The sequence below is a fragment of the Staurois parvus genome, unplaced genomic scaffold, assembly GCF_062004578.1.
Source record: "Staurois parvus isolate SC_StPar_1 unplaced genomic scaffold, SC_StPar_1.0 ptg002697l, whole genome shotgun sequence".
Taxonomy (NCBI): Eukaryota; Metazoa; Chordata; class Amphibia; order Anura; family Ranidae; genus Staurois; species Staurois parvus.
The window spans coordinates 15,924-43,011 of NW_028320493.1; the positions used below are offsets into that span (position 1 = coordinate 15,924).

Here is a 27,088-nt window from a genome sequence, read left to right on the forward strand (position 1 = left end):
AGAGGGGACACTGGAACAAGAGGAGGATCAGAGAAAACAGGAACAAACAGCATTTTTACACAATGCAGAGGATTAACCTCTTAGTTTCCACAGAGTGTATAACAAGTGTGCTTTTACTGAATATACAGGCTGATTTTACTGTTGTGGGTTTAGTAAGTGGTAGCCAAGATTAAAAAAAAAGGTTTTCCCCCTGAAAGGCAATATCATCAGGTGCTAGTATGCATTGCATACTAGCACATTATGAAAAACTTTCCTTAAAACACAGCCCTCCAGCAGCACGCTGTTACCACTGATAGGGCTTTCATGTTCTCCAGGTCTTCCTTCCGGGGTTGCTGGCCCCTGACCATCTGACTGGCCGAGCCACAATGATGTCACTTCCGGAGTTTATTACCACTTTGATTTGGTGACAGGGTCTCTTTAATATTATTCTTGAGTTTAGGTTTCACATATGCACTATATGTGCACAATATCAATCAAAACTCCAGAAAATACTTTTTTTTTTTCAATATATTGGTTTTTTTTTTATTCAAGTTAATAGAAAGAGTGAAAAATAAGAACAAAAGAGTCCATATGTTTTGTATTTTTTTTTATATAAAACACATATTGCAAAACATGTATGAAGGAACATATAAAAATCACATTTAACTATACAAGTCATTTACATAAAGTTCTGTCTTTTGAACAATTATTTACATTGGTTCTTCATATATATTGCAGGCTAAGTGACTAGATTACCCATGACCACTCTCCACGCTCCCACAAAGCTTTGCTGCCAATGTGGGGCATAGAGGGCCATCAAATCCAGTCTGGCAGTGACCTAGCTTTCATTGCAGCAGTATCAAAAGCACATTTTTAATTTTTTTTTACAAATATACTACTTTTTTTTCCAGCAGATCCATCCTATTGTACAGTAAAGAGATGACCAATGTTTTCAAGAGGGTTCCACAATGCAAGAGAGACTTATCAAAACAAAGAACCTCTTATTCATTGATATAAGAATAGCCTCTTATTGGCAAGGTATAATGCCACTTTATAACATTTACAAGACAAAGGCAACAATCATAAGACATAAATACAAAAAAAGATGACGGTGAATCTGCTTTACAAAAACACAAATCAGATTTTGGTATCATAAAAAAAAAACTCTTTTAGTGCATTTTCGAATTTAGAAAAAGAAAAAAAAAAGAAAATAAATAAAAATGCATTTATAAAAAATAACCTCTTTGAGATTTTGCTCTGTAGCATAAAAATGTACCGAGCCAAGGATGGCATCCATCTTTTTTTTTTTTTTTTTTGATATGGGATTTATTTCTACAAAAGTTACTGTCAGCTGCCCTAAAGGGTTGTGTTGTTTGGAACCTCCCAACTCTGCCGAAAAAAAAAACTCAGCAAGACAACAGTGTAATATGATTTTGTAGTGTCCTAATCAGGGGCAGCCTAAAACTCATGGGGCCCCCAGGCCATAGGGGATCATGGGGCCCCTGTGTCCTTGCCCAAACTCAAAAAGCCTATGAAAAAGGTACCAGGGGCATCTCATGGGGCCCCCTACTGACCCAAGTTTCCAAATGGTCAGTCCGCCCCTGGTCCTAATTTTGCCCAATCTGCCAAAAATTATTTCATTCTGAAAATAAAAATCTTAAAAATGGAAAATAATTTCAAGTCCTTCACATCTGCTAATTGCTTCCCTGACCAATCTTACTATATGAATTAGACCTCATTAAGGTGGTTCTAAAGGCTTTCCTTTTTGTTACCTTAGGGTAAAAAAAAGGCAAAAAAAGTCCCAGTAACAGTATCGCCCCCTCACTCGATCCAGCCCTGTGCCTGTCTGTTGTGTCTCTCTCCCAACCCCCAGTTTTCACAGGTTTTGCTGAGTCAGTAAGAGCCATTGTCTCCCACTGCTGTCAGTCAAATCCTGTGGTAAAGGAGTGGGGCCAAGCCTCGCTATGTGTCAATGGACACACAATCCGGCTGTGGAGGGCCAGGTGCGCCATAATAGAAAGCGGATTCCTATGTTGACACATCAAGTAGAAAATGAGCCTAGATTGCTGGCGGGGGACCCCATAAAAAGAGGTTTAGGGCTACTCTGTGCAATAGCATTGCATAGAGCAGGTAAGTATAACATTTTTATTATTTTAAAAAATAAAAATTTACTACCACTTTAAACATGGTGTTTGAAGAATTGTGTCCTAAATGCCAATGGAAAATTACATTTTTCTTTTTACTCCTTTAAAACCAGTACTATTTTCCTGATATTTTGTGCCCTGCAGATTCAATAAGCAGTGTTTTCATTTGCTGAGCAATACAGTATTGAATTAGGATAGTAATATTAGGCTAGACCAGCCATACTCAACCAGGGTTCTGTGGAACCCTAGGGTTCCTTGAGAGGTTGCTATGGGTTTCTTAAGCTGTGACCGATTGACCTACTGTCTGCATAGTTCTGGGACCAAGACCACTTGGCAGAATCCATGACGTGACATCAATGAGATTGTATTTGTCTGGGTGGCTTTTTGACCACCAATGTAAGGGGTATTTTTCTCATTGGAGCCTGATGAATTGCTGTTAGAGGTTCCTCTGGGGTAAAAGGTTGAGAAAGGCCGAGCTAGACAGACTGGCTATCCGTCTTCCAGATTCTAGAGCTGACTTGATGGCCAATATGCATTTGTTCTTGACAATGCCCATAGGTACCAAACATTAAAACACAGCACGAATCAACTCATTAAAAGTAGATCTAAACCCATTCGTTAAGAATCTAATGTTCTATAAAGATAAAATAATCTCTGGTGACCCTAACATTAAGGGTCCTTGTTCAGACATTTCCTGTAATAACTCTCCCCCAGCTGTGCCCCTATATTTGACACCCTATCATATGCACCCATGATTGAGGCTACAAGCGGCTGTGTATCAAAATTGGAAGTAGGTCCATTGAGGTGCAACCGACACTGGGGGGGAGTGCATGTAGAACAGAAGTGGCTGAAATAGACTGCATGAGATGCAAAATAGGGTGAAAACAGTATTTTATGGGAAAAACTCAACAACCCTTCATAATACACCGAGCTTTACCAAACTAAGTGCCATGTGGTTAGGGTTTCGATTTACTTACAACTCCTTTTCCTAATATTGACATTTCCACCATTAGTCGTTTAATGCTCAGCGATAAGATAAGATTGATTACGAATTATGGAAAATGGGCAGTTGAAATTAACTGCTCTTGTAAAAAACTAATTCATTATTTAGCAAGTCAGACAATCTGGTCATCTGTATATTTAAAGCTGAAGCAGTCACATGCTGATATTTGTATGATATGTTATTAGAAAAAAAAAGAAAGGTGGGAATATAAAACTATCCCCTTCACTCCGCAGCCGCAGTTACTCCAGTTTAAGGCGGCGAGGAATAATATTGCTCGATATCCCAGTTATGCTACCAAATTCTGAATTCCCAGAATGCCCTGCCAACCAGGGAGCTGTCCACACTCTAGTATTTTATTTTCCCTTTTAGCTTTCATTTAATACTGGTTAAATCACAAAAAAAGAGAGTGCTACATGGATGCTGAGGGGTTCGGCACCCGTGATATGTTCAGTGTTCGTTTTAAGCTGCCATTAGGTTTCTTCGAAGAGATACATGCCATTCCACCATCTTGGAGGTGGTCACATGTGGCTATAAGCAATAAAGTACTCCCTAACAAATAAAGGGAATATAAGAACTGGCTCAGTTCTCTATAATGTCTTTTTAGGAGTGCAAATTGTGAGAAGGGAAGGTGTTGGTCCTGAAGAAGACTCCATGTTCATGGCTTCTCCACCATTTGTGAATTCACAGAAATGAAAGTGGTTTTAAAAGACCTTATGCTAGGCTTTAAATAAATTCTTATGGTTGGTTAAAGCCCAGAAAATGATCCAGAGGTCATTTTTCAAAGTAGTTGGAGTCACTCAAAATCTAGCATGACTTTGAAGGATCTCTAGATAAACTCTCCAGTCTTTCAAGACTTATGTTGTAGGAGCAATGTCCGGAGACCTGAAGAGTCATACTTTAGCTAACAAAAGGTGAAGTAATGGCCTTGGATTCCTGAAAGCTTTTAGGTTCTCACAAGCTTCTGAAAATTAAGTTGATGGCCAACAGGCTATTCAGCCATACAATAGATTCCTTCCTTTCTGTGGAGATTAGAAAATGTCCACAATTTTCATTGTAACCTCAGTCTAGTGCTATCTCACATGGGTTTTCGTGGGTCTCCTTTGATGTTTCGTATACTCTCTTGAAGTCTTTATAGCGTGGAGCACAGCCTAACCAGGCATCACCAAAGTGTACCCATCCCATAAACAGAAAACTGCCTGGTCCAGGTCGGACCCCGCAGCTGAGAGGGGTCTTAATATCTCCGAGTGATTTTACAGAGTGTCCTCGGGGTTGAAACAATGTGAACTTCTGGCGATAGACCCTCGTGGCACTGACTGCAATCACAGATTCTTGCACGTCCTTGTCATTGAACACTGTTCGGATGTTGCCACGCACAACTGCAAAAAGAAGAAAAGCAAGTGAGCACATTAATGCCAAGATTTTGAAATGTTCAACAAATTGCTGCTGTTGTCTCAGCATAACATAAAATCAAATGTTCACCTTTTTTTTCAGATGCGTATTTAAAAATAGTGAACTATTCATTGAAATAATATTAAGATATCAAGGCTTATATGAGAGTTTTAGAGAATGAAATTAGATCTACTTAAACAAAAAATGCAAAAACAATAATTACTATCTCTTGTCTGTCCTAAACAAACCAGAAAATCAAATTTTTAGACTTAGAGCATCACCATAGACATTCCAAACCTGAGGCCTACACAGAAGGTTTAAGCCTTTCCCTCGGGCCGCATTGCCAAGGAAACTGAGTCTACGCAGATACCCCCCCTTCTGCACAGACAATCTCTCTTCACTCTTTATTAGGATTCAGCAGGGGGCAAAGGAGGCTTAGGTAAGAGCTCAGAAGAAAATAGGCAATAGGGGGTTGGGGATGGACTGAACGCTTGACTGAGTCATTATTGCATTCCACTGAGTCAAGCCAAGCCAAGCCCATGACTTAAGACTACAAAATATGCTACTTATGCTGGAGGGTTTTGTCAAAAAAATGCCTAACTAATGTTAAAGCTATTTTTAAGTGGATGGCAACACGGTATGAGATTGGAGATAACAGCTAAAACATTGGTGTTCAAGGCTCTACTGAGGACAAGTTGCTTTGTAGCCAGTTTGTAGAAATTCTTTAAAAAGTTGCACATTCATTATTTGCTGTATCAAAAAAAGTATGCAGGATATGATGAGAGAGAGGTGACAATACTCTTTGTTCCTGTCAAGCGATGGAGCCAACATTTTTTACGCTTAGTGAGCAAAATCATTTCATTATGGCATAAAAATTTGGCTTCAGCTGAACATAGAACCATAGAAGAGAGGCAGCAGAAAAAGACCAAGTGCTCTATAACCTTTATGTCTGAGTATAGATCTATGTCTGTCCCAATCATATGTAACTTCACTTACTGTTGAATGACTCACTACCTCTGCTGGAAGTCTGTTCCAAACATCAACTACTTTTTTGGTAAAATTTATTTATTTCAGGTACTTATATAGCGCCGTCAATTTACGCAGCGCTTTACATATATATTGTACATTCACATCAGTCCCTAACCCTCAAGGGGTATACAATCTAAGGTCCCAAACTTACATTCATACACATACTAGGGACAATTTAGACAGGATCCAATGAACCTACCAGCATGTCTTTGGAGTGTGGGAGGAAACCCATGCAGGCACAGGGAGAACATGCAAACTCCAGGCGGTGGAACCGTTGCTGGGATTCGAACGAGCGACCCTAGTACTGCCAGGCAGAAGTGCTAACCATTTAGCCCATGTGCCGTCCTAAAATAATGCCTTTTGATAATTCTAATACTTTTGTACTTTACTCATGCTAGTTTGAGGTCATGTCCTTGATCTTGATCGAGAAAATACTGATTTTCTGAATCTTATTCGCACCCTTCCTGTAGCCAAAGGTTTCACGTCCCCCTTTTCCTCCTTTCTTTAAGTCTGTACATGTCACGTTCCTTCAGTCTCTCCTGAAATATTTTATCTTTCAGACCTTTCACCATTTCTATTGCTTTTGTCTGGATACATTCTTATAAATATCTTTTTGTAATCAAGGTCTCCAGAAATGGACACAGTATTCTATATAAGGTCAAAATTAAATTCTTATAACCTAAATAGAGAATTCTAAAATCTATATAGAGGAATTAGGACCTCCTTCCTCCTGTTGGTGATCTCTCTAATGATAACTAAATAACTATATAGTGCAGTCTTTTTTAACTTTTTCAAGCCAAAGGAACCCTTGAAATAAATTTCAGGTCTCTGGGAACCCCTGCTCAAAGGAATCTATCAGCCGTCAATGAGATGAATGCTCTCCTTATAGTGGTGGTTAGAATGCTACCTTTACAGACAGCTAAAAAGATCATTGGTGTCATTCCGCTGGCATTGTTAAGTGGTGTTCTTCCCAGAACCATGCAGGCACCTTTAGACTGGAGGTCAATCAGCCACAGCTCAAGGAACTCCCAAGCAACTTCTGGAGCAACTCTAAGGTTCCATGAAACACTGGTTGACAGTGGCTAATATAGAGGAATCTGGACTTCTTTCTTCCTACTGGTGAATCCTATAATGATAACTAAAGATCTATATAGAGGAAATAGGACCGCCTTTCTCTTGATGGCAGTCCCTCTAGTAATAATCAAAGATTTATATAGAGGAATCAGGGCCGCCTTTCTCTTGATGGCAATCCCTTTAGTAATAATCAAAGATCTATATAGAGGAATCAGAACCTCCTGCCTCCTGGTAGTGATCCCTCTACTGATAGCTAAAAATCTATATATAGCAGAATCAGGACCTCCTCCTTCCTGCCGATGATCCCTCCAGTGAGAACTAAAGATCTCTATAGGGCAATCAGGACCTCCTTCCTCCCGCCGATGATCCCTCTAGCGATGACTAGAAATCTATATAGGGCAATCAGGACCTCCTTCCTCCCACCGATGATCCCTCTAGCGATGACTAGAAATCTATATAGGGCAATCAGGGCCTCCTTCCTCCTGCCGATGATCCCTCTAGCGATGACTAGAAATCTATATAGGGCAATCAGGGCCTCCTTCCTCCCACCAATGATCCCTCTAGCGATGACTAGAAATCTATATAGGGCAATCAGGACCTCCTTCCTCCCACCGATGATCCCTCTAGCGATGACTAGAAATCTATATAGGGCAATCAGGGCCTCCTTCCTCCCACCAATGATCCCTCTAGCGATGACTAGAAATCTATATAGGGCAATCAGGACCTCCTTCCTCCCACCGATGATCCCTCTAGCGATGACTAGAAATCTATATAGGGCAATCAGGACCTCCTTCCTCCCACCGATGATCCCTCTAGCGATGACTAGAAATCTATATAGGAGAATCAGGATCACCTTCCTCCTGCCGGTTACCCCTCTAGTGATAACTAAATATCTATATAGGGGCAATCAGGACCTCCTTCCTCCTGCTAATGATCCCTCCAGTGATATAATATAAGAGAAAGGTACTACTAGGAAAAGTAACACATTACAGGAGACACCATAAGGAGTTTATACTCTACATCCTCACCTCAATTTGCCCCCAAACTGGATGAAGAACACTTGATGGGAAAAAATGTCTTCCCACAATATAGAGCTTGGTGCTAGATTGGCCAATCAGTAGACCCCAGTACATGGAATCAAGGAAACATGCACAAAATTGTGCAAGTTTCAACTTACTAATCAAGCCAGAAGACAGCAATTTTAAGTTGGTTGACAGCAGAAGGAAATGGGGAGAAGGTAAATGTATGTCTTTATGACCCTTCCTATAAAAAGCACCTGTGTCTCATCCTAGTATGGGCAAATCACAGGTTTACTTTGAAACTATGCAAGATGATGAACTTGACATTTACTCACCAAAGTCACTAGTGCAGACAGCCATTAAGATTTCTGTGTCGTTGCAGGGGCGACAGGCACCTATGCAAAAATTTGAAGACAATAGACATTAAGTCCAGGATACACAATAAAATTAGTTGCATATTAAATAATAGATTTTGAGTTTCAAGGGGCTGCCTCTGGTTTATGATCTTCTTCTACAAGTCAAACACACACATACAGGGGCGGACTGACCATTTGGGAACTCGGGCACTGCCCGAAGGCCCGGGGTCAGTAGGGGGCCCCATGAGATGCCCCTGGTACTTTTTTCATAGGCTTTTTTGAGTTTGGGCAGGACACAGGGGCCCCATGATCCCCTATTGCCCGGTGCTCCATGAGTTGTCAGTCCGCCCCAGCACACAAATGCATTTGCTTCCCCCCAATACAATAAACAACTCATACGTCCATTGGGAGTGATTGTGTAAGAGAAAAGAATGAGTCTGGCTGTACCAACCATTGTCCTAGTGCAGACATGACAAACTGAAGTATTTTGGGTGGCTATTGGGCATTTTTTTTTAGCTATTTATTTTTAGTTATGGGTAGAGTGGGGAAGAGTAAACATTTCTTTTAGGTTTTAGGTTCATATTTGTCTGTGACCCCACAGGGAAGATCTTTCCTCACGTCCTGTCCCTGCAACATATGTACAAGAAATGGGGAGGTCGGTTGTGATCAGGACAGGAAGGCAAGGACAGCAATAAAAAGTTCTAACACTTCTCTACTTTATCCAAAAAATGTTTTTTTCATCTGTGTCCCCATTAGAGAGGTTTGCCATCACTTCCTCTCCTGGCGTAAAGTCATTGTGAATTAGGAACATAGAAGTGACCGCAGAATGAGACTTTAAGTCCATAGAATCTGCTCTTTTTTGTTTTTGATTGTTTTGCCCTTGTGCTTTGTTTAAAGATTTGTGTCTGAGGATAGACCCTTCCCAATAGGGATGCAGATGGCTATAAAGTCTGGCAGAGAATCTAACCCCCTCCTGCCCCATACGACATGCGGTAACATGCATTCTGTTCTCATTCTTTTTGTATGCCGCAATGTACAGCAAACCATTCCTTCTGTACTGAAGTGTATTGTAATTGTCTCCCTTATACTGTAAAGCGCTGCACAAACTGTTGGCGCTATATAAATCCTGTGTGTTGCATTACAAAAAAAAAAAGAATTATTTGCATTTTTGGGCACGTTAGGGTGCTTTGGAAGTCCTTTAATTGCCCATTCAACACACTTTAACACACAATATAATAGGCGTTAACCCACCACTAAGCAATAAATAGGTCTAGAATAAAACTCCAGTGGGCTCAATTCACAAAACAGTATCTACCACTTTAAGATCAGCGGTAAAAAAAAGCTCCGAGCGTTTTTCAAAATTTTTTTGACATTCGCTAAAAAAACACTCCTAAAATACTGCATGTGCTATTTCATGAAGCGATATCGTAATCTAGTAATGAAAACTTGCGGTGTTTTAGTGCCGGCACTCATCGGTGTCCTTAATAACCAGTGAATACCTGGATGTTATGGACACGGCAGGTTCCGGCTCCTTAACAACCAGCTGAAAATGTATACATTCTTTAAATTTTGCATGCCTGGACCACTACTTATTTAATGCACGCATTTCATTACTTCCTTAACTGAATTGACTTCAGCATTTTTTTATGTGGTGTTTACAGAGTGCTTTTGCTTGTTGAGGTAACTACATAAAGGGACATTGAATTGACATTGTATTGCATGCAATATTTGAGAAAAATGTGCCAGGTGACCCAGATACCTCATGTGATAACCTTTTGTGAGTTGAGCCCATAGTCTAGAGTTAGGGTTTAAATACTTCACAAATATTTTTTCTCTATTCTCTGGATATATGACTGTATGATACACTATATTATTATTATGTTAATTTATTTTATCTAACGCAATTTAATTCTCCTTTTATTTTTTACTTGCCTGTGGGTCAATTTTAGAGCAAAGATGAACCACACCGGCAAAGTTCTGGTGTATATTACCCCATTGTAGGACTCATGGCCTTCTAAGTGTCAAACCTTCTAGTCAAGGAGACCAACTGGGTGTTATTAATTGGGGATTCTGGATCATTAAACCAGTAAAACAAAGAATAAGATTCAAAGCGCAGCAGCCAATTAAAATCTATCCTACTTTTCTTGCTTCATTAAAGTAAATGCATTGTAATCCTCACTCCTTGCCTTAAGACCATCAATATATTTTACAAGGTTTTAGACATTTTGGAGATTCTAATAGTTGGGGATTTTCAGAAAATGTTACACTTATAGTGGTGGATTGTTCCTGATTCAGCTTTTGGTGGTCCTCAATTTTGATATGACGGGCACCATGGTGCCTTGACACTCCAAGCCAAAACATAAAATTTTTCAATCAACCCTAGAGCTTCCATATACACACCAGAGTGTTCAAACAAAGCTTTGTATGTTGGCTAATTTTAGGACTGAATAAGTATCTGTGCTGGAAATCAAAGGACCTGTCAGTTGTCATGGTAGCATGCCCCTTCCTCTGCTTCTTATCTGGCTAATTAATGGGGTTAATGGTTATATCCTTAGGCCCAGCAGGACACTGCCCTGTTGTTTAGAGAGGGAAAGGAGGGGGGGGGAGGGAAGAAACTTCAAAACACTTCTACCTCCCCCCACCAGGCTTCACTTGGTGGACTGCTGCTAAGGCCCAAACCCATTCACTATGCTGTGATAAATTTGCATTACTAATGTTAGTGAGAGTCGCACCCCAGGATGCCAGTATTGGTAAAGGATTACGCTGCTGTATGGGGGCAGTATACAGGTAAAGGATTATGCTGCTGTATGGGGGCAGTATACAAACATCATGTCTTCTTCTTGATTATGTTCTTTCCTTAGCACCCGTGCTTGGAAAATTCTCCCTGGAGCATTGGAAAATGAAGGTCCACATCACTTAGACTCAAAGAATGATAATGTAAATTCTTGTCAAAGTGCCCAAGGACTCCAGCCAAGAGAGGGACAAGTTTTGTTAATGGCAACCTGCAAAGATACCGACACGCAAGGAGCTTTGCTAAGTAATGACACCTGGGGCACTGGTCCATCCAAGTACCCCAGGTCTTCAACCAAGTGCCCCAGGTCTCCATCCACGTGCCCCAGGTCTCCATCCAAGTGCCCCAGGTCTCCATCCACGTGCCCCAGGTCTCCATCCACGTGCCCCAGGTTTCCATTCAAGTGCCCCAGGTCTCCATCCAAGTGCCCCAGGTCTCCATTCAAGTGCCCCAGGTCTCCAGCCAAGTTCCCAAGGTCTTCAACAATGAAACAAAGCATATGTATCTCTTACATAAGCAACAAAACTAATATTACAGTTCTTGGCAAATCATCATGCCTGCTTCCACCAAAGACACCTGTGCTGAAATTTTTCTAAGGTTCTTGGTTCTGCTGCTTTCGCAATAGATGCCTCAGTTATGCATAGCTAGTAATATTTTACCACAGGGTTCCCCGAGAGCTTTAAGAACCCAATAGGTGGTTTTGCTTACACCCACACAAAAAAACTGAAGTTTGAGATTTGGGTGAGGTTGATCTTAAACAATTTATGCAAACGTTTTTCCCACATTCACACTATGTGAGATTTAGCCATGCATACTGTTTAGTGTTTATGGAGGGAATGATGAGAAATCTTGGAGTGTATGACCAGCGTTACATCACTTCCAGCTATCTCTGTGAATTACAGAACAACCCTCTCCCAATGTTTTGCAGAAGAGGAGAGTGGGAAGTGTTCTGTATTCCTGCCCTAAGGTGACAGCACTGTTCCTTCATATACAGTACAGTAAATGAGTATTATCACCCTAGGACAGGAAGTGTGTTGTTGGCAGGATAACCAGGTTAAAATAAAAGAAGTGAGCCTAAAAAAAGCTGCAATATATTACATTTATGTATTTGGGTTTATATATGCTTTAATGGGTAATGTATTTCCAACAGAAAGAGCTCAGATAGGAAGAAGTTAACACTCTACTCACCCTCCATGCTTAGCTTGTTAAGAGGTAGAGCTAACTGTCCATCCCAGTCACTTCTAAGCTCATAGCGGAAAGAAGCGATGCGTCGGCTAATGTCCTGGTGAGGGGTGGCTTGCAGAAAGAGTGCTACCTTCTGGTGGGGATGCCAACTAAAGCAATGGACCCTGGAATGTGGGGATGGCCCTGTCTCTGATAGCAGTAGCTCCAGCATGCCTTCTTTTTCCAAGTACAGCTGTGCCCCTCGGAATGTGACTACTGGCTTGATACAGGCTGTGAAACGGCTGGGCCCAGACCCCGGAGAGGCCAAGGGCTGCCGGGGTACCAGGCTGAGGCGTAGAGCTCCTGTTGGGTATAACCATTCCACTGATCCCTCTGCACAGCGCAACAAGACTTGCTCCACAGATCTGGGTTCCAGCGACAGACCACTGCAGATAAAAGAAGATGATAAAGCATAAGAATTTGAATTGGTGATCATCATCGTCTCAAAACTAAATAATTTTCTGCTTCATTTACAGTTTCATAAAGAGGAGACAGTGTAGCCCTTAATAACATCATCCTTAATCATCTAATACAAAGGGTAAACTGGTTACCATAAAACAAAGCAACTGGCAAAAATAAAGAATTGAGAGGGACAAGTTTTGTCAATGGCAACCTGCAAAGATACCCACACACAAGGGGCTTTGCTAAGCAATGACACCTGGGCACTGCTCCATCCAAGTACCCCAGGTCTTCAACCAAGTGCCTCAGGTCTCCATCCAAGTGCCCCAGGTCTTTGACCAAGTGCCCCAAGTCTCTATCCAAGTGACCCAGGTCTTCATTTAAGAGCCCCATGTCTCTATCCAAGTGCCCCAGGTTTTTGGCCAAGTGTCCAAGGTCTCCATGCAAGTGCCCAAGGTCTCTAGTCAAGTGTCTTAGGTCTCATAGTTACTATCTCTAAAATGTTCATGTCTAGGACAGCAGAGAGAAAAAACATTGATCTGCTCTTTATCAAGGGGCAATACTCAAAGTGCCAGGAAGAGGAAGGGACACTGGTAGTATGGATAAAGAAAGGAACAATAAAAGAAAGTGTTCTCCCTGAAGCCAATCCATTCTGGGCATTATTGTAATTAATAATATTGAGTAACTGAGATTTTTTTTTTCATCTTTGATATGAGACAATTAATGTGATCGTATAATGAGCAAAGTGTACTTTTTCCTCAACTAAATATGTGTTTGACCAGTTCTGTCAAGAAACAATGCAGACTGACTCATAATTTGATTTACAACTTTGTTTTTTGTGTTAGAGCAATTACCAGCATTTTCAAATATCTATGTAAAAGCTACAGGAGTGCATAAGTGCACAAAGAGATTTGTGCCACAGAAAAGATATCTTCTCAAAGAACATTTCCCAGTAATGACCCATCCTGCTGAACAGAGGCATTCTCCAGTGAGCCTCCTTGAGGCCAGCTTACAAGCACGTGTCAAATGTTATGGGTTTTGTGTGGTTATGGAAATTGGTGCAGACATTATCCTAAATCAGCCATTCTTAAAAGAGAAGTATGGGAACTCTTTTTTTTTTTTTTTAAATCATACTAACCTAGGTGGATACAGCTTCGCTCCAATGCTGCATCTGTCCCCCACCAGCTCCAAAGGTGAGAACTCAGCGATCACATGACTGCTGATCGCTGAGTTTTAACAGCCATTCTGAGCAGAGAAGGACCTCTCCCCAGCTTGGATCGGCTGACTGGCATTAGCTGACAGTGGGCTTCAGCTCACTGTCAGCTAAAAACGTTTGTTCTGCACTCCTGTGATCTATAAGGGAAGTACAGCCAAAAGAGCTTTGGCTGTACTTCTCCTTTAACAAGGGTTCCTCCAGATTTTGCTAGGGCTTGCATGGCAGTGGCTGACTGGGCTCCTATCTGAAGGTGCCTGCATAGTTCCATGGCCAATACCACTTGGCAGAGCCAGAGGCATCTTTTCAACTTCTGTAAGAGTGGTATTCTGACCACCATGTAAGGGGCATTTTTTTTCTACTGATCTTCAATGATTGGCTTTAGTAGGGGTTCCACAAGACCTGAAAGTTATCTTAAGGGTTCCCATGAGGTAAAAAGGCTGGGAAAGACTGTCTTAAATAATGTGTGTTGCAGTTGTACATCAATGGGTCAATGAACACTGTGGACTAGGTGGAGTCTGGTGGGCTTCATAAAGCCCCTTGGAAATCCAATGGAGCAGCCTTCCCTACTTTTACTACCATAGGAATTTATTTATGATTCCCTGTTGCATTCCTTACAGTATAAAATAAACTGAAATCCAAAAAGAAGAGTGGACCCATGGAGTGGATCTTAGGTCCCATTTTTACATAGGCATGTGTCTTTAACATTGATGGAGGCTTTATTTTTGGATGGAGTAGGGAAGGGTTAAAATCTCTATTATGTTTCTACTTCTGTCTGTGTCCCTGACAGGAAGTCTCTACTTGTCGCAATGATGGGTAAATCCAAATTTTGAGTTGTCCACAGAATGAGGGAAATCTTCAAATGGAGGCATTAGTTCCAGTGACCCTTTAGAGTAGCCTTTCTCAACCTTTTTACCCCAGAGGAACCCTTGAAAAAATATATAGGTCCCAGGAGACCCCTGCTAAAAACAATTCACCGGAGGTCAGTTTGACAAATGCCCCTTACACTGGTGGCCAGTGGAAAAAATGCACCATACAGTGGTGGTCAAGTGACATTAGCCCTGAAACTATGAAGGCACCATCAGATGGGAGATCAATCATCCACAGCTCAAGGATCCTCTGCAACAACTGGAGAAACCCTAGGATTCCATGGAACCCCAGTTGTGAATGGATGCTTTAGAGAGATTCCTTCTCACTTCCTTTTGTGTCTGTATGACATAAAGGAAAATATGCCCAACTGGAAAAACTTCCAATTTTAACTAAAAACTGGGATTTTAACTATTCCCTACTCTATCAAAAAAAAAAGAACTTTAGATTTAACTAATGAGCTTCAAGGTGCCAAAAAAGGTACTTGGCTTATTTTTGGCCAATACATTGCAACGAACATGGTACATATTAAAGGGTTAGGCATTACGTTTACTAGGTTGATGTGTGAGCAGGGGCGTATTTACCACAAGGCAAACAAGGCACTTGCCTAGGGTTGAATTTTTCAGGGGGGCAGCACCTCCCCCTAGAAGTAGGGATGGAAGAAGGGACATGCACGCCATGGGAACCAGGTGGGATTCGGGGGCTGCTTGATGGTGTATGTAGAGCCTGACTCTCGTTCCTGGGGATGTCCGGAGCTGTGAAGATGACTGTCTTTATCTCTATCTCGGGGGGGGGTGGGGGGGGTTTTGAGTGGAAGGCTCTCCCAGGTGAGGGGAAGGGGTGTTTTGGTGGTCAATGTCAGGCTGTCTCTGCGGGAGGGGGAATGGGGGGGTGGTGTTTGTTTATGTCCATGGGGGCAGACGACATTTTGTGTTGCCTAGGGCAGCACAAAACCTAAATACACCACTGTGTGTGAGGCCTAGTAGTACAATGGTATACCCCTTTACAGGGGAGACAGAGCTGGTCCTACTGTATTTGGCCTGGTCAGGCATGCTGTATAGAGGGGAGGTGACCCTGTATTAGGTGGGCGAGCCTTTCAGGCAGGCTGTTTAGGTTATCATCATAGGGGGGTAGAGCTGGCCCTTCTGTACTGGGCCCAGTCAGGCATGCAGTATTGAGGGGGGGGGGTCCTGTCAGGCAGACTGTATGGGGTAGGGGAGCCTTTCAGACAGGCTGTATAGGTCATCACCATAGGGGGGTGTAGAGCTGGCCCTTCTGTACCGGGCCCAGTCAGGCATGCAGTATTGGGGGGGGGGGGTCCTGTCAGCTGACTATATGGGGTAATGGAGCCTTTGAGCAGACTGTATGGGACATCATGCTTTCTAATGGTGGCCCTGCCTCTCTAAAACGCATGCTAAATTAAAGTGAAATAAGTCACACATCTGCCACATCCTTTTTTAATTTCTTCAAAAGGCTTTATTGCAATTTGTACACCTTCAGAAAGCCAAGTCAAAGCACATAGCTCTCTGCCAGACCCTGCTCCTTCTCCTCTGATGCGATTCACCCCGACAGCAAAGGCATAATCATACAGGTCAACTCGAATTGCAATGCGTTTTGTATTGAATGTCAACAAGTGTCATGATGCATATCACTGCATCATGGTGCTCTATGACGCGCCAACCTGCATCTTAATGCACGTGCTGAGATGCATTTTGATGCGTTTTACTGGACTTCAATAGAAAACGCATCAAGCAAATATGCAAAGATGTGAATCTAGCGGGCCTATTTACACTGTTGCACTAGACTAGACCATGCTAAAATTCATATGTTCAGGTTCCTCATAATGGCAGTGCCTGTTCCCAACTCTCTGCTGCAGTGCAGTGCATTTTGCAAATACATGTCTGGGGTTTTTTTTTTTTTTTGCATTTTTATGTGTTGGTAACCCCCTAGAAGTTAATAGCAATTCATCAATATAGCACGTGTTTTGATATGTTGGCAACGAGTATCACCAAGTCTTGGTCAATGGCTGGTAACCCTATCCAGTCCAGATTCTAAATTCCAAAACACACTGGAAACGCGCGCCAAAGTGCGTCAACAAGGCATGCCAATGCAAAAAAGAAAGGCACGTTGACACATGATAAGGCACCTACCAATGCTACAAATAATGCATCTCTATGCCAATGCACTAATGCAGTGGTGTATTTAGGTTTCGTGCTGCCCTAGGCAAAACAAAAATTGGCTCCCCCATTGACATTGACCAACAACACCCCAGCCCCCCTCCACCCGAAACAGCCTTCCACTTCCACCGGGCAACCCCCCACCCCACCGCTTCGGACATCTCCGGGAACAAGAGTCAGGCTCTGCATACACCATCAAGCAGCCCGCAGCCTCTCTCAGATCCCACCTGGTCCCTGTGCTGCGTGTGTCCCTTCTTCCATTCCCTCTTTCAGAGGATAGCGCTGCCCCCCTGAAAAACACTGCTTCCCCCCCCTGAAAAATGCCGCCCTAGGCAAATGCCTTGTGGTAAATACACCCCTGCACTAATGGACTCTCAAGTGCTGGTGAATGTCATATTCATTGCTTTATAAATATACCCCATTGGGCCAAAGGGTGAATGGGCCCTATATATATATTTATATATATACACATATATATTATTATATAGGATTTACATACATGCACACACATAGATCCCTTTCGTAGCTGCAGGTGGTTGTAGCCGCTAAGGGGTTACAGACAAGCCGCCTGGTGTTATGGGAGAAGCAATTGACCCTTTGCGTATAACCCCGGCCCCGCAGAGTTGTCAGCACAGAAATTGGCTGCAGTCTTCAATGACAGACATGCACAGCAGCTGGCAGCGTCCTTAAAGGTGCAGCACGCCAGATGTTGGAGTTGATTTAGGGTGAAAGGCTTTAGCTGTGTGTGAAAACATTAACCAGGCTGAGCCATAACCGCTGGAGTCAACATGCTGCATTAAAAGAAACATACCATCAGACTAATGTAGATGCTGTCATTACGGTCCAGAAAATGCCAACTGCCCGGCTGTCATTCCGAGCCTCTTGCTTCAATACTGACCTAATAAAATAAGTAATCCTGACTTATCTCTGACTAATTTGCATATTTGTTCTGAGTCAGTAAATTGAAAGAACTGAAAGCAGCAGCTGAACGTAAATACCAGTCAAGTTGCATTAAAAAAAAAAAAAAGTCAGGAGGGGCAATCCCATATTTTTCTTCATGATTTACAGAAACTTCAAATTTACAAAATCTGCTGCAAAAGAGCACACATATGTAACTAGCAATAGATAGAAAATGACCTCTGGAATGTGATTGGTTGTTAAAACACCTCAACACTGCGACTGACCATGCCCAATCTGTTATTACGCAATGTTTTGGTGGCATCTGGAATGCCCGCTGATGCATGTGGCTGACTTCACAGATAAAATAGGTCCGTGGTTTTCAACCTTGTGGGGACCAGAACAAGTTAATTTCTTCAAAAACGTTCCATGCCCCAACAGTAGCAAAAAAGGTTTTACTCTGACAATGAAGTCATGGGAATTCAAGGTATGTACTGAAATTCTGGAAGGTTCTGGATGGGGCTGGATGTCACTGTGGGAGGATGGGGTTTGTGGAGGGGTTAGTGGACTTTGTAGAAGACCTGGTTGCCTTTTAGGGGGCTGAGGTTTTTGAAATGAGTTGGGGCAAATGAGAAGGGTGGGGCATCTATAGGGGGTAAGATGACTTTGTAGTGGAATTGGTGGTCCTGTAAGGGTTCAGGTTTCTGAAAAAGTTGAGGGCAACTGCAGGGGACAAGGTAACTAGAGGGGGCTAATGCACTTTGCAGTAGACTTGGTGGCCCTCTAAGAGTTTAGGTTTCTGGACAGACCTGGGGGCAGCTCTGGGGGATGGGGCAACTAGAGGCAGTTGGGGGACTTTGCAGCAGACTTAGTGGCTCTGTAGGTGTTGAGGTTTCTGAAGGACACCGGGGGGCAACTATGGGGGATGGGGTATCTGGAGGGGGTCAGGAGACTTTGCAACAGACATAGTGGTCCTGTAGGGAATGAGGTTTCTGGAGGGAACTGGAGGCAACTGTGGGGGGCATGGAGTCTCTGGAGGGGGCTGGGGATCTCTCCAGGAGAGTGGTGGTTTTACAGGGGCAATGTGGGAGACACTGTTGGGGTACTATGGGAGGGGGCTAGAGGCTCTGCAGCAAGCAAAGAGGCACTTCAGAGACCTGAGGAGGCACTGTGAGAGGTTAGCAGGTACTGAGGGGACTGAGTGCTCTTAAGGGACCTGAGGACACTGTGTGTGTTTCAGGGGCACTGCAGACCACTCTGGAAAGTTGGGTGGCACTGAGGACTCTTAGGGAGCCTAGGGGCACTGTGGGAGTTTGAGGGGCACTGCGGCCACTATGGAAGTTTGGGTGGCACTGAAGGAACAGACGGCTCTTAGGGGGCAAGGGGCACTGTCTGAGGTTGAAGGGTACTGCAGGCCACAATTGGAGGTTGATCGCACTGAAGAGACTGAGGGCTGTTATGGAGCCTAGGGGCACTATGGGAGATTGAGGGGCACTGTAAACCACTATGGAAGGTTGGGTGGCACTGAGGGCTCTTAGGGAGCCTAGGTGCACTGTGGGAGATTGAGGGGCACTGCGGCTACTATGGAAGGTTGGATGGCACTGAGCGGACTGAGGGCTCTTAGGGGACCTAGGGGCACTGTGTGAGGTTGAGAGGCACTGTGGTTCACTATTGAAGGTTGGATGGCACTATGGGAGCTTGGAGGCATTGTGGGAGGATAGGGGGTCTGCAGGTAGCTGTTGGCCCAGGAGATAGGAGGCCACAGCCAGAAGTGGGACTTGGCCTAGTGGTTGGGAGCCAATGAAATAGACCACAATCAAAGCTGCCCATGGACATTACAATCTGATTTTATAGTCCTTCCTCCGCACTCAAATTCCCTTATCCTAGCACAAATCCCCCCCTCCTAGCACCTCCTCTCCTAATCCCACTTCCTAGAACAATTACCACCCACATTTCCCTCTTACCACAAATCCCCCCCATCCCCCGTTCCTTCCACAAATTCCCTCCCAAATCCTCCCTCCTAACACACACCCCCAATCCCACCTCCTAGCACAAATCTCCCCCAATCCTCCCTTCGAGCACAAACCCCCCAATCCCCCCTCCTAACATAAATCCCCTTCCTCCAATCCTCTCTCCTAACACAATCCTCCTCAATCCTCTTTCCTAACACAAATCCCCTCCCCAATCCCCCTTTTGGCACAAATCCCCCCAATCTTCCCTCCCAGCATCACTCCTCTTCCTAGCACAATTACCCCCCCATCCCCCTCCTAACACAAATCCTCCCCATCCCCCTCTCCTAGCACAAATCCCCCCCACCCCCCCTCTAACACAAATCCTCCCCATCCCCCTCTGCTAGCACAAATTCCCCCCCCCCCCCAAATCCCCCCTCCTAGCACACACCCTCAATCCAACCTCCTAGCACATATCCCCCCTCCTAACATAACCCCCCCCAAATCCTCTCTCCTAACACAAATTCCCCCAATCCCCCTCCTGGCACAAATCCCCCCCCCCCCCATTACCCTCTCCCAGCATCACTCCTTTTCCTTTAATCCTCCCACCTTGGACAAATTCCCCCAAATCCCTCCCCTAGCTAAACCCCCTCCAAATTACCCTTCCCAGCATAAAATCCTCCCACTTTACCCAAATCTCCCAAATCCCATCCCAGTACCCACCCTCCCCCTAGATCCGGCCATGCTGTGGTAGCACCGACCCTGGCTGAAATATTAACTGCATGTTGTGCATGTGATGCTCTTTTACAATGCCTTGCAATGCACATGCACAACGCACATTATGCATGGCAACTGATGTGACGGTGCCCTGAAAATGTGTATAAACCCGATCAATAAACTTCCCTAGGGGCTTCATTCACATTACATGCATGTTGTGCTTGTCCTGCCATTCATAGTTAGGGGTACCCCAGATGCAGCAAAAAAATATATATATATGTGCAATAAACGATATGTGTATATAGCAATGAAGGAGCTCATACACACAGCTGCATGTATCTGCAAAAATGTGTGCAGTGTTCAGCCGTGCAGAAAAAGGTAGGACACCAGGGATGAACGATCTGCAGATTCTACGCATCATTACATCTAAATGTGTATGCACGTAAATGTATAGCCATTGACGTGAATGAGAAAAGAATCTAAATGCGTCTAGATGCGTATTTTTATGCAGGATCTTCTGCAAGCTCTGCCAGAAAAAAACTGCTTACTTTTCAGAAACTGCGCACATGCCCATGTGAATGAGGCCCTAATTTGCTTCCATTGATTTAAAATATAAAATGCATAGATGTTTGGATGCTGGAGGCCGGCAGATCGCCATTTCTTGTTCCATGGGAAGAAGACGCGTCCTCCGTCATGGCTTCATCCTATTTTCTGGAAGATAATATAACAAATGCCGACCCCCCCCCCCAGGGACGTATAAATGATATAACAGCCGCTTATGACTTCCTGAGTGAGATCAGCTCCAGGGTCCCCGGCCTCATCCAGCGTCTTTAATTCCTCCAACAGGAGTTATTGATGACATTCTGCTTCCTGCTCCGGAAAGAGGGATATGTCTGATGTGTAAAGGACAATTCCAGCCAAACTGACACCAAATAGAGGAACGGCTTTATCCGTCAATACACCCAACGCTGCACTGCTATATGGCTGCGGGGGGGGGGGGGTGACAACACCTTTCATAGAGTGTGCACAAAAAGTGCTTTCTGCCACCTCCTGTTAGCCAATCCTCCAATAAAATCACATAAAGCAGCACTTGCATTGGAGACAGGGCTGCTGTTAGAAACCACGGGGCCCCATACAGCCAACCTGACAGGGCCCCCCCAAAAAAACACAGTGAGTGATTGGTATTGATTGCTCATTGTGTTCATTCAGGAAAGGGGCTGGTAAATGTGACATATTTACTGGACCCTTCCCCAAACTCCCCATCCTGAAGGTTCCTATTGTGTGCTTGCAGCTGCCAATGGGGAGGAGAGGAGGGACGCCAGCAGCGCTGTGGGGATGGGGGCACCCAGAGGGATATGGACGGCAGGGGGAAAAGTATGGTGCCCAGGGAGGGTGATGGGTGTGGCGACGGCTATTACTATTACTGGAATCGATCCCCTGTATGGCTCTCTCTGCAGCACCCGAAAGCCAGGAGGGAGAGGGGAAGAAGCCAACTTTGAGCTGCTGCAGAGAGAACCATACAGGGGATGGGTTCCAGTAATTGCCACCCCCACCCCCATCCCAACCATCACCCTCCCTGTGCACCAGGGAGGGTGCTGATCAGCATGGAGGGGGAAGTTGCAGTTACTGGAACTGATCCCCTGTAGGTCTCTCTCTGCAGCACCTGAAACCACCGGGAGGGAGGAGAAGGAGCCAGCTTTCAGCTGCTGCAGAGAGAGCCATACAGGGGATCAGTTCTGGTAACTGCAACCCCCCCCCCATGCTGATCATCACACTCCCTGGTGCACAAGGAGGGTGATGGTTATGATGGGGGTGGGGGGCAATTACTGGAACAGATCCCCTGTATGGCTCTCTCTGCAGCAGCTGAAACTAAAGGGAATGATAGGAAAAGAAACTGGCTTTCAGCTGCTGCAGAGAGAGCCATACGGGGGATCAGTTCCAGTAACTGCAACCCCCCCCCCCCGCCATGCTGATCATCCTCCCTGCCCACATCTGATTCACCCATCTGCCTAGGCCCTCCTGCTGGCCTGGGCCCCATACAGGAGGACTGGTGGTACCCCCTTATCCACAGCCCTGATTGGAGATCCTAGCGCTTACGCGTTTCAGCCCTGTGTGGGACTTAGTCATAGCCTTGAGGTATGACTAAGGCCCACACAGGGCTGAAATGTGTAAGCGTTGAGATCTAAGTTGTAACTTTTGTTACCTGTGACACAATAAACAGAAGTTGGGATCTTCCATGCGAATGCAGCTTCCTGTGATCACCTTTCATAGACTGCAGTTCTGCAGTTACCTTGCCCTGCCCACCCCTGCACACTGGACTAGTCTGGACATTGCCATACTGAGCTCTATGTCCATTATACGCGTTGCTTTCAGGCTTTACTTCAGACTTTTTTCTATTTTCACCCCGAGGATCCTGCCAGTAACATACTTCCTGTCCTAGGGTGACAGCGCTCACTCTACTGTCTCTGTCGAGGAGCAGCGTTGTCACCATAGAACAGGGGTGTTTGTTAGGACTGCAAAACACCTCTCCCTCTCATGTTCTCCAAAACACAAGGGAGGTGTTCTGTAGTTCGCCACACTAGCTGGGGACAAGGTAACTGAAAAACATAGTTACATAGTTAGTCTGGCTGAAAAAAGACAAAAGTCCATCCAGTTCAACCATAAAAGAAAAAAAAAAAGTTCTAATCCTACACCCACAGTTGATCCAGAGGAAGGCAAAAAAACCCAGCAAAGGACGGTGCACTTTGCTCCTGCAGGGGAAAAGGTTCCTTCCTGATCCCCCGAGAGGCAATCAGATATTCCCTGGATCAATTTTACCTATAAATGTTATATCCAGTTATATTCTGTGTATCTAAGAAAGAAGAAAAAAAACAATGCATCTTAAAGAGGAACTTCAGTCCTTTTTTCTTTAGGCTCCGCCCCGTTTGTTATTTCAGCCCATGCATAGTTGTGCTGAAGGGCTCTGCAGCGATGCGACTGCACATGCGCAGGGCTTTGTGAGGACCTGTCACATTTGCGCTTGAACAGAATGGGGGGAGGAGGGCAAATTGTCATTCTTCCCTAGGCACAAAGTCTCCTATTAGTTACGAATAAAAATGTTTAAAAATATTACTTTTACTTTTATGTTACAAAGAATAGTTAAGTAACATAAAAGAGATGTAAGTTGTGAATATTTCTTGATATTGTACCATTCAGATAATGGAAAATAAAAACACACAAAAAAAAGTGATAGAGGGAAGGGGAAGAAGGCAGGGGAAAATGAAGGTCAATTTAGGATGAAGGTCCTTCTCAGATACCTCCCACCTTGCATAGAAGGCACTCCTGCATTAAGCCTGATTTCAGCTTCAGCTGGTGTGTAGCTTCTCAGTGTAAAAAAAAAAAAAAATTTAATACAACTGAGAATGACTTCAGGACACAATTAAAGGTTGCTCGCTATAATATATATATATATATATATATATATATATATATATATATATATGTGCCTGGATTTCTGTTTTTAAGACTGATTATAGCCTATATTTAAAAAAAAATATATATATATATACAAATATTTAAAAAATACAAAAATAATTATATACAAATGGTTTAAGGTAAAAAAAAAAAACTCCTGTAACTGTAGCTAAAGTTATATATGAATTACAACGTGTGACCATCTTAGGTGCAAAAAGGGCTTAGCAGGAAAGAAAAATAAATAAAAAGAATTATAACATAAAACATTCCAACAGCTTGCTTCAACAGAATTGCGCCCACACTATCCAGCTCTGCATCAGCTGATCACATGACTGAAAGGGTTAACAGGCCAGCGGAGAGATGCATGCTGGGAGTCTGCCTGTCTCTAGTGATGTATTACAGTCTTAAAAGTTCTACAGAAGGTCATTAGGTGGCTATTGAGTCAGACAACTTGGCTTCCAGATAGCAATGCAATTTAACTCACCCTTTCCTGAAAGTAAAAAAAATACAAATCACTGCAACTGCAAAAAAAAAAAGGATACATCAATGGGAAACCAACAAAAAAAAGGCCAGGAGTATATTTCCAAAAAATATTACAGAAATCATTAAAAAAATTAGAATGCTGCATTTATTGTAGAACAAAAATAATAAACAAAAAAATGCAACCAAAAGCAAGCAACAACAGTTTTAAAACAATAAATCCAAAAATGTGTTCATATGCAAAGTCAGATGTCAAAAAGTTCAGACACAGCTTTTATAAAGTTTTAAGTAACTAAAAAAAAATCACTGGAATGTTTTGAGTTAACAAAACTGTGCCAATTGCCCAACCACAGAAAGGATCTCAACCCCCCCCCCCCCCCCCAGACTGTGGTTTTCATTAAACTTCAAAATGTTTTGTTGCAAAACAAAGACAATATTTTATAAAGCCATAAGAAAAAAAAAAGCAAGCAAGAAAAAGCATTTGCCCTATCTAACCAGCAGCAGGCACTTTAGACGACAATAACAAATAAATGCAGTTAAGAAAAAAGTTACAAAGGAAAAGCAAAGGATGTCAAAGTAAGAGTAGAGTAGACTCTCTAAATAGATTGAAAAAAAAACAAAAAAAAAAACAATGCAGTTGTTATAATAAAAAAATGCTGCATCAACAAATAAATAGATGCAATGATGAAAAAAGTTACAAACCAAAACCAAAGAAAATAACGTAAAATCTATCTTTGCAACAGTAAAAATAAAAAAAATTATATATATATATATATATTGTATATGCACACCCAACAAAAAGTGTATTTATAAATAAATCAATGAAGTTAAGAAAAAGTTACAAGCAGAAGCAAGAAATTGCAAAAACGTATTTTGCAAAAGCAACTGCTAAATAAATAAATTAAAAAAATAAAAAATAAATCAATCTATCTATCTATCTATCTATGCACACACACACAAAGATTGAAGAAAAGTGCAACAACAAAAATAAATAGATAATAATTAAAAAAAAAAACAACAACAATAACACAAAGTAGCTAAAATATAAAAGCAAAAAAGTAACTTGAAGAGGGATTTTGCTTTTTTAAAATGAGCTGTTACTGACAACAACCAAAAGCATTTAAGCAACAACAAGTAACTTAATCCCCACACATAACTGAACAGCAGTAACATAATACTACATGTAATTAAGTGCCGTTGAACACAAAAAAAAAGAGAAAAAATAGCAAGAAAATTGTTATAAGGTCTGTATATGTATATAATATACTGTATATATATTTAAAAATAATCCACAGTATAATTTTCAGCTACTTATTTTTTTTCTGTCTCTGGGCAAACCAGTTAGTAGGACAAGTCAGTTGATGGCAGTGACTAACCTTCCTCTCCAGTTACACTGATTCTCAGGGGATCCGCAGTGGACAGAGTTGAGGGTCCCAAGTAAGGAGATCCACAGAAGAAGGTTGAGCATCTTCAAAACTTCTCCTAGCTCAGTAGATGAAGCTCATGGCCAGCAGCTCTGGTGACTTAGGTTGACTTCCCTCTAAACAGTCCCTTTAAATGTCCAGCAGCCATGGGTAAAGCTATCTCCTAGAGTGATGGGACCCCCTACATGTCCAGAATACCTCCACTCTAGCCTTAGCTCTGGGAAATCCTTGGACAGGACATTCAGAGTGAGTTGGGGGGGGGGGAAGTAACCATAGAGGGGGTAGTGTGGAATTTGCAGGCGGCCAACCAGAGTAAAGCAGCAGCCTGGCCAATCAGAAGTGAAGGAGAGAGTGCAGAAGTTTCGGTCCCATCCCCCTTCACAGGGGTAACCAGAGAACAATGCAATTAAAGAGCAAAGCAGGGAGAGAGAGGGGGGAAAGTTACAAGTATCCTTGTCCAGATGTTCAGCAGCATTGAAGTGGGTTTGTGGAATTGGAGAGGAATTTTCTTCCTCCTGCCAGGATGACTTTTTTTTTTTATTGCTCTGACATTTCTCCTATAATGAAGGTGGTGGGAGAGTCCGAGGATGGAGGGGAGGGAGGGAAGGGCCTTTATTATTATTATACAGTATTTATAAAGCACCAATAGTTCGCTCAGCGCTGTACATTACAAAGGGGGACAGAACATGTGACAGAACAATACCAATACAATGCAAAACATGAGGGGATCGAGGGCCCTGCTCTTTCGAGCTTACAATCTAGAAGGGAGGGGATGGTGGTACAGGAGGAGATAGCTGTGGGGGATGGGGTGGTAGGAAGAGTGGAGGAGGTCGGCAAGTTAGCTAAAGGTGGGGTAGGCTTCCCTGAAGAGATGGGTTTTCAGGGTGCGCCTAAAGGAGAGGAGAGTAGGTGATAATCTGATGGGTTGGGGCAGGGAGTTCCAGAGGATGGGTGACACCCTGGAGAAGTCCTGGAGGCGGGCATGGGAGGAGGAGACCAGGGAACTAGAGAGAAGGAGGTCTTGTGAGGAGCGGAGTGTGCGTGCTGGGCGGTACTTGGATATTAGGTCAGTGATGTAGTTCGGGGCAGTATGGTGGACAGCTTTGTACGTCAGCGTTAGGCTTTTGAATTTGATCCGTTGCGCAATCGGAAGCCAGTGGAGGGATTGGCAAAGGGGGGTGTCGGAGATGAAGCGGTTGGAAAGGTGAATGAGTGTGCATAGTGTGCAATTAGGGCAGCTCAGCCCCCTTCTATCAAGAAAAATATATTTGGACATATTATTAAGTGGGGATTTGTGAAAGAAAAATAAAAAAGGAGGAGCTGCAGAATTGCAGCAGATATTTTCTATGGATTCTACAGAGTTTTTTCTGTTTACGGGGTGTATAACATAACTGGCAAATATAATAATAATCTAATCTAAAAATAGTTTGTAAGGTATTATTATTACAATCATTTTTATAATAATAATGTTACTACCATTATGGTTATTAATATATAAAAGTAT

At 43.2% G+C, this 27,088-nt stretch overlaps 1 protein-coding gene across 1 annotated transcript; it reads right to left on the reverse strand.

Annotated features, from left to right (window-relative positions):
* Window positions 1-571: 571 nt before the first annotated feature.
* Window positions 572-25,858, reverse strand: METRN (meteorin, glial cell differentiation regulator). The gene is made up of 4 exons (XM_089666426.1): window positions 25,537-25,858; window positions 11,973-12,394; window positions 7,973-8,032; window positions 572-4,502 (listed from the first exon to the last, which is right to left on the reverse strand). Exons 1-4 carry the CDS (start codon window positions 25,626-25,628, stop codon window positions 4,186-4,188), a joined length of 891 nt encoding a protein of 296 aa, XP_089522552.1. The 5' UTR covers window positions 25,629-25,858; the 3' UTR covers window positions 572-4,185.
* Between the last annotated feature and the right edge of the window lie 1,230 nt (window positions 25,859-27,088).

Excerpts from the sequence above, each read along its gene's own strand:
- METRN (XM_089666426.1), bottom strand. The coding sequence starts at position 25,628 with ATGCTCAACCTTCTTCTGTGGATCTCCTTACTTGGGACCCTCAACTCT. Across the intron at positions 12,395-25,536 it reads CAGTGTAACTGGAGAGGAAG|TGGTCTGTCGCTGGAACCCA; the intron begins GTTAGTCACTGC and ends TTTTATCTGCAG. Across the intron at positions 8,033-11,972 it reads TAACAAGCTAAGCATGGAGG|GTGCCTGTCGCCCCTGCAAC; the intron begins GTGAGTAGAGTG and ends ATTTTTGCATAG.